General features: G+C 43.0%; 1 protein-coding gene across 3 annotated transcripts in view; it reads left to right on the top strand.

The window, feature by feature from the left end:
• Positions 1–8,010, top strand: part of LOC122563613 (lysophospholipid acyltransferase 2-like) — a 65,898-nt gene that overhangs the window by 40,833 nt on the left and 17,055 nt on the right. For all 3 annotated transcript variants that reach the window (XM_043717572.1, XM_043717571.1, XM_043717573.1), the window contains 2 exons: positions 3,276–3,330; positions 4,632–4,818. In XM_043717572.1, coding sequence (XP_043573507.1) covers positions 3,276–3,330; positions 4,632–4,818 — 242 coding nt within the window. The remainder of the gene's footprint in view (positions 1–3,275; positions 3,331–4,631; positions 4,819–8,010) is intronic.

Genomic DNA, 8,010 nt, shown 5'->3' with positions numbered 1-8,010 from the left:
CATTGTTAACAGCTAACCTGAGAATGCAACTTTTTAAACAAAGGTTTTGTGATTTACACATGAAAGAAGTGAAACTATCATGGTATTCAAACAGATGAAAGACTTAACAGACAATAAATTTTTCAATGTATAATTTCAGTTACATCACACTAAGTTTTTGCTATAAATTCTGTGTTAGGATTGAACCCTCCGCTATCACCCGATGAAGGAGTGACGCTCCAAAAGCTAGTGTGCTTCCAATTAAACCTGTTGGACTATAACCTGGTGTTGTGTGATTTTTAACTTTGTACACCTCAGTCCAACACCGGCATCTCCAAATCATGAATTATTTTAAGTTGTCAGGGTGCCCACTCCTGATTTGGCTTCTACTGCCCTCTACTGGAGATTTTCAATAGATTTCTGAGAGTTCCCTCACAACACTCCCACCCTCATGTGGGTGAAAAGCATAAGGATAGTGAACTTTGACCTTTTGTTTCTCGCTGCACCCACATCCCTTCACTCCATCATCCCATTCTTCCTGGGGTTTGGTGGGATTGGCCACTGAAAGAATGGAAAAGTGCAGCCAAGATCCTTTTATTTTTTAAAAAGTTTATTAAACAGTAGTTTACAAACAATTCATATTAACAGCTGTATACAGAAAAACAACAATTTACAAGGGAGGGGAGCGACAAAACCAAACCCCACTGTTCAACCCGTTTTCAGGGAAATGAGGACAAACCTCCAAGGTCCTTTAAATTATGTAAGCAATTACTCTTGAACTGAATGACTTGTTAGACCATCTCTAATGGCAGATGCAAGTCAATCACATTGTAGATTAGATTACGTTACAGTGTGGAAACAGGCCCTTGGCCCAACAAGTCTACACCGACCCGCCGAAGCGCAACCCACCCATACTCCTACATTTACCCCTTACCTAACACTACGGGCAATTTAGCATGGCCAATTCACCTGACCTGCACATCTTTGTGACTGTGGGAGGAAATCGGAGTACCTGGAGGAAACCCAAGCAGACACTGGGAGAACGTGCAAACTCTACACAGTCAGTCGCCTGAGGCGGGAATTGAACCTGGGTCTCTGGCGCTGTGCTAACCACTGTGCCACCGTGCCGCCCACAGTGTGGAAACAAGTCCACACCGACCCGCCACACCTAACACTACGGGCAATTTAGCATGGCCAATTCACCTAGCCTGCACATCTTTGGACTGTGGGAGGAAACCGGAGTACCTGGAGGAAACCCAAGCAGACACTGGGAGAATGCGCAAACTCCACACAGTCTGTCGCCTGAGGGGGGAATTGAACCCGGGTCTCTGGTGCTGTGAGGCAGCAGTGCTAACTGCTGTGCCACCGTGCCACCTGAGGACTTGTAGTGGGTCTGAGACACATGTAGGCCAGACTGGGTAAGGATGTCAGATTTCAATCCCTAAAGGACATTATTTGTGATAATCGACGCTTAGTTACCATTAGATCAGCTATTAGTTCCAGATTTTTGTTGGATTCAAATTTCACCAGCTGCCCAGGAGAGATTCCAACCCACCTTCCATAGCATGAGAGTAGGACTCTAGCCCAGGGACAATATCACTACATCTCTGACTCTCCTCAAGAATCTAAATGAGAAAGTACTCAGAGGGAACAGAACATTTCTTTGTTTTCTAATCAATCTGTTCAGAGATGTATGACACATCCTTGGAGCAGGTGGGACTTAAACCTAGGCCTCTTGGCTCTGAGATAGGGACAAAAGCACTTGACAGATGTAATCATCACCGATCTGGAACAGAAGGTCACGAACTATCACTACAATAAACAATGGCTGTGACTCAGTTCGGTATACTCCCTTACCTCTGAGTTATAAGGCTGTGGAATGAAGGTTGAAACATTGGAATCTAACCTGAGTCATCTAGTGGAGTAGTGAGGGCGTCAAAGATGCTTTCCTTCTGGAGAAGAGAAAAGAGAAGCTCATTTCATAGTTTTAATACCAATGGTCTAAATACTCAAGTGGCCCAGGCTAATTCTCTGGGGAGCTGGATTCAAATTGCAGCTGATGAAATTTAAATTCAATTAATAAGATAAGTGAATAATGAAAGCTAGTCTTTGCAATTGTGAGCATCAAGTTCCTGTTAATTATCATATAAACCTATCTGGTTCACTAATGCCTTTTAGGAAAGGGAATGTGTCATCTTTACATGGGCTGGCTTATATGTGATTCTACATCTAAAGTCATGCGGTTGACTCTGAAATGGCCGAGTAAGCCACTCAGTACAATTTAGGAGGGATAATAAATGCTGGCTTCACCAGGGACTCCATGTCCCAGAAAAGAATAAAATTAAAAATCCATGCAAGAGGCTTGCATTTAGATAGTGCCCCTTTAAACCTCAAGCTTTCAGTTTTTATTATCAAGGGAGAGCTCCCCTGGTCTCCTTTGAAATAGGGGCCATATTATTCTGTGACCATCTGAGAGAGATGATGAGCCCCAGTTTTACATTTCCTGGAAGGATGGGTCTGTAACAGTGCAGCACTACCTCAGTGCAGCACTGGGGAGGCAACCTTGATTGGGTCCTTGGCTGCACCAGTCGAGGTAAATGTGAACGATCCTGTGGCAACCCTTCAGAGAAAAGCAAACACAGAAGTTGCTGGAAAAGCTCAGCAGGTCTGGCAGCATCTGTGCAGAGAAATCAAAGTTAATGTTTTGGGTCCAGGTGACCCTTCCTTGCAACATTTCAAAGAGAAGCATTGGATTCCTCTGGGAGCCGATCACATTCCCTCACCAGGAATTTCCAACAGCGTTGCTGCTCCAAGTGTAGCATTTCCTCGATGTAGCATCCTGGCCAACATTCCTTCCCCAACAAGTCGCAGTCCAATAAAGTTAACTTGCAATTAATGGGATCTACCTGTGCACCTATTGGCCGTGGCGGTGTTAAAGTGTGTAAAATTAGTCATGTTGCAAATTGGATTGGTGCACTTGATACACGTTGACGTGTGTTGAGCTGCAATAAAGCTGCAATTTATGAATGTCTGACTGACAAATGCAATGACATGCAGAGGTGTCATTTTAAAGACCCAACATACGACGGTTTCATGTACCTATGAAAAACTGCTATATGTTGTCTGGCATAGTGTACAAATCGACTTGTGAGTTGACTCTGGAACTGAACTTGTTTGCAATCCACACACTGCCTGTACAAGGGGTTTCCCTTTTATTCTGTGATAACTTCCAGGAAATAATGCATTTTATTGCTGTGCTGAAAAATTCCAAGCATTTTTGTCTTGATTCCATTCAGGTCTGACCCGAGACGAAAGTGAACTGAGTACATCTCAGAAACGTTTAGCGGTGAGGTAGGTATAGAATACACACGCAGGAAGATGTGGGTTGGATTTGCAACGAGTGATTTCTTTGGAAAATAAGAATGATAACTGTTTTTGTGAGTAATACCATCCATCTGAAAACTTTGAGATGTTAATCCAAACTTGTTAAACCAACACTTCCCAAACTTTCTCCCATTATGAAGTTCAGTCGGACCAGAATGTTTCATTTACTATTTTTACTGGTATTTCGTACTGGGACTGAAACCAGTGCTGCCTTAGAGTTTGTGAACCCAGAAATTTGTCTGGTGACCCTGTTAGCTGTTGCACCTCCCAGTTGGAAAGCTTTCCATTAATCACTTCCACCAAAATAGGGAGCAAAGAAACAGCTTGGTTTGATTTGTAACACTTTATGATATAATTTCAACTGTGCTTATTCATTTGCAATAGCACTTGTCATATTTGTTAGTAATTTTAGGTAAGTAGTAAGTTACAATAACTTGCATTTATATAGTACCTTCAATTCAGCACATTTGCTCGAGGTATTTCACAGGAATATTACCAAACAGAATTTGACACCAAGCTGCATCGGATATATGAGGGCAGATGACCAATGTTTAGTCAGAGGTAGGTTTCTGGGAGGGTCTTAAAGTAGGAGAGAGAACTAAACAGGGAAGACACAAGGAATTCAAGAGTTGAGGCTGTTAGCAATTAAGACACATCTGAGAATGGTGGAGTGCTGATACATCAGCAATGTTTCAGATTGCAGAGGTTTGTAAAGCTGGTAGTGATTAGATGGATGGGGAGAGCTGGGTACTTGAAAACTAGAGTGAAAATTTTGTTAGAAAAAATATTAGAGCTTCAAACCTTGGAAATGATTTTCTTCTTAATGGAGAAGGAGCTGGCTAGAAGTGAATTAATTATATGTTCTCAACTACAATCCAAAAGATTCAATGTCCTAATCCAGTGAACCTATAGCTTACTGTTCTTAATCTATATCCCTTTGTTATCATCACAGTTAGTTCTCTCTTGGTTTGATACAGAATAACGCTGAGGTTACATATTGTTGTTGGGAATAGGAAATAGCCAGTGAGAGAGACAGAGAAAGCACAGGTCAAAGCTTTTGACCAGCTAAGGAATTTGTTTCAAATGGGGAAGCCATTGACTTGAAATGTATTCCAACACCGGCCATTAAAATATACTTAAATGTCACCATCGACTGGCTCCCCCATTCACCATTGTCTTTCCAATAAACACTGTGATGCAACATCTTAATTGTATATAGCTTTTCCTGTAACATTTTTGAATTATGATATTTTTATTGGTGCTTTCAGGCGAATACCAAGTCTCCTTGAGTATTTGAGCTACAATCTCAACTTCATGGGCATCCTTGCAGGACCCCTGAACTCATACAATGATTACATCAGCTTCATTGAGGGCAGAAACTTTGAGGTTGGAATGAACCATCCTGCCATTGGGAAGAAAAGCAACAAGTGCCCTCCAAATGAACCTTCATCTCTGGTATGCCAAAATACTAGACGTTGTTTTAGCTTTTCTTAAAATTTTCTTTAAAAGGTAAAAAGCACCCACATGAATACATTGTTACATTTATGGACTGTAATGCTAATTTAGACTTTGTTACATTAGTAAAGGGGGATTCATGAGCAGAGGGATCTGGGTGTGTGTGTGTGTGTGTACATTTGGCATGGATGATTACAGGACAGGTTGAAAGAGAGTTTGTGAACTGTTCTTCTGCAAAAAGGGCATAGAGATTAAAAACATGGAAGTATTGTTAAACCTGGCACAGCCTCAATTTGGAGTATGGAGTCCAGTTTCCAAGTTTCAGTGGGACTTTATAGGGCCTGAGCCATGGGGGCTCTGGGGTGATTTCTCTGGAATTGGACAAGAATTCTAGCGATGCTCATCTCAACATCAGGAGCATTTCACTTCATGTTTTGCTGAGCAGCAATGCAGGTTTCTCACTAGGCTGCAGTGAGTCGCCAATTGATCGGGATTATAGCTTGTTAGACACCTCACTAATGCTACATCTCAGCTCATTAATGAACCTGAACTCTGTTTTGCCAGGCTCATCAATCAAACCAGAATCCTCAACATGGCTGTCAGGGTGGGTACCTAGTGACTTCAGCTCTCCGCTGGCTGTGAGGAGCCTCCATGTTGAGCCTCAAAAGGGCACGATCCATGGGAATCAGCTGTTCACATCCCTTTCCATAGACATTGGCATCCAACACTTGTCAACTCCTCAAAGTCATCATTTCACCTCTTCACTGCACTCGTAGGCCACTTAGGAAGCACAGACTTGCATTGCATGGCACACTAGTAACTAGCATTGAAAGGCTACACCAGAAATGCTTTGTGAGTATGATCAGACAAATAAGTCATGGATTGGACCAAATTGTGTCTCTGGGCTGCTTGCTTGTTCCCTAAGTGCTCACTCACTTTGTGTTCATCTGCACGTTCATAGTATCCAGGCTGAGCCAGGTTGGGCCTGTTTGCACATTGATGCTTCAACCAGGGTCAAAGGCCATTGGTACTAATGTAATGATGAGATGTCTTCATGCACGGCTCACCAAGTCATCAATCTAGCACCTACAGCATATGGCAGATGCCTGTGTGGCGAATATCCTGCACATTTATTCAACCATGTGGGAACATAGTGGGACTAGTCACCAGTACAGTCAAAGAGGATTGTCAGTATCAGTTAGAGGTCTCAGTTCAGACACTTGGCCACGGTCAGTAGTCAGCTTGGAATGTTCACTATCAAGGGATTAGTCCAAATGAAACTTGGGAGGTGGATAACTGCCACCAGCAGTCAGGGGAATCACACTGTCAGTGACAGAACTCCAAAGATAGCAGTTGAAGTCTGGATGGTCATCTCCAGCAGCTGCAGGCTGAAGTCTGTCAGAGAATTTGTAAATACAGTCCTGGGTGTGTGTCCAGTGATTGTTAAAGGGAGCTGCTGGTACATCAGTGCTGATGTAAACAGTGAAGAAACAAATTCAGTTGTAGAGGGAATGTAGAAAAAGGCTAGTGCATTGTTTCATTAAGGCTATGGTGCAGAAGTAGGCCATTCAGCCCAACTGATCTGAGCTGGTATTTCTATTCTATTTTAGCCTCCTCCTGCTTATCTAACTGTACCAGTGTACCCTTCTGTTCCTTTAGTGAACATGTACTTGCCTTTCTATGACAGTTTCCTTGATCTCAGAATGCCCGAAAGATATTTACAGCCAATGAAGTACTCCGAGTGAAGTGCAGTCACCATTGTAATCCAGGAAATGTGGCACAGCAAGATCCCAGAAAAATTAGTCACTAACATCTGACCTAACAGTGTTGCTTTTGAAAGTGAATGGAACAAAGAAACCCCCCCCCAAAACAAGACGTTAATTTGGTAGGAGAACCCAGTGTCTGTGATGGGCAGAATTAGGGTGAACATTGGGATGTATTTCTTTTACTCACAGGCCACAGCAAGAGCACACTGCCTTAATCCTGTACCAGCCAGACATCATGCTGAAGTGAGGTGGCATTGCCATGGACTTGGGCAAAAGATCCTGGCCAGAGTGGCCTTCAGCTACACCCAGCTGGCAAAGTACTCCATTTTGTCAAACAGAACTGGTCAAAAAAGTGACATAGTTTAGTTTTCCACATGTGCTGGCTGATAAACCTGATTCTTTGGAAGTTGTATCCCACTTGAGGCAGAGCGTGCTTTGCAGTTTCTCTTTTCTCGGTAGAGAGCTCCACATAGTGGCCTTAGTTGGTCACTGCATCCTCTTGAACTGATGGTTCATTGTGATAAGTGACCGAAGTCACCTTGCAGAGTTCAGTGTTAATGTTAAACAAATAGTTTTGCCTATATAACGGGATATCCCTAGAGTTCGAATAGTTTACTATTTAGATATCAACTGCAGCTCAGTGGAAAGCATTCACTTTGGAGTCAGAATGTCCACTTTGAGTCCCACCCCATTGATTTGAGCTCAACCTTCAGATTGATATTCCAGTGCAATGCTGAGGGTGTGCTGCACTGTCAGAGGTGCTGCCGTTTAGATCAGACATTAAAAACCTGGATCTTGTCTGTGCTTTTAAGTGGATATAAATGATCCCATGATTGTTCATTCAGAAAAGGGCAGGGGAATGCTCTCTCATGTCCTGGCCAATATTTATCCCGGCAATGAAATTGTTAAATCACGTTATCAACTCATTATCTCCCTGCTTCCTCAAGCTTACCATGTGCAAGTTCACTGTTTTGTTTCCTATGACACAACAGTGACTCCATAAATAGTATCTGTTTGGCTGTTTGCACTTTGCACTTTAGTTAGCACTTTGAGGCATCGTGTGGTCATAGAGATGTACAGCATGGAAACAGACCCTTCGGTCCAACCCGTCCATGCTGACCAGATATCCCAACCCAATCTAGTCCCACCTGCCAGCACCCGGCCCATATCCCTCCAAACCCTTCCATATACCCATCCAAAAGCCTCTTAAATGTTGCAATTGTACCAGCCTCCACCACATCCTCTGGCAGCTCATTCCATACACATACCACCCTCTGTGTGAAAAAGTTGCCCCTGAGGTCTCTTTTATATCTTTCCTCTCTCGCCCTAAACCTATGCCCTCTAGTTCTGGACTCCCCAACCCCAGGGAAAAGACTTTGCCTATTTATCCTATCCATGCCCCTCAATTTTGTAAACCTCTCTATAA

Source organism: Chiloscyllium plagiosum, chromosome 27 (genome assembly GCF_004010195.1).
Source record: "Chiloscyllium plagiosum isolate BGI_BamShark_2017 chromosome 27, ASM401019v2, whole genome shotgun sequence".
NCBI lineage: Eukaryota > Metazoa > Chordata > Chondrichthyes > Orectolobiformes > Hemiscylliidae > Chiloscyllium > Chiloscyllium plagiosum.
The sequence above is the reverse complement of the archived record's forward strand: the minus strand, read 5'-3'. Positions and strand labels throughout refer to the sequence as shown.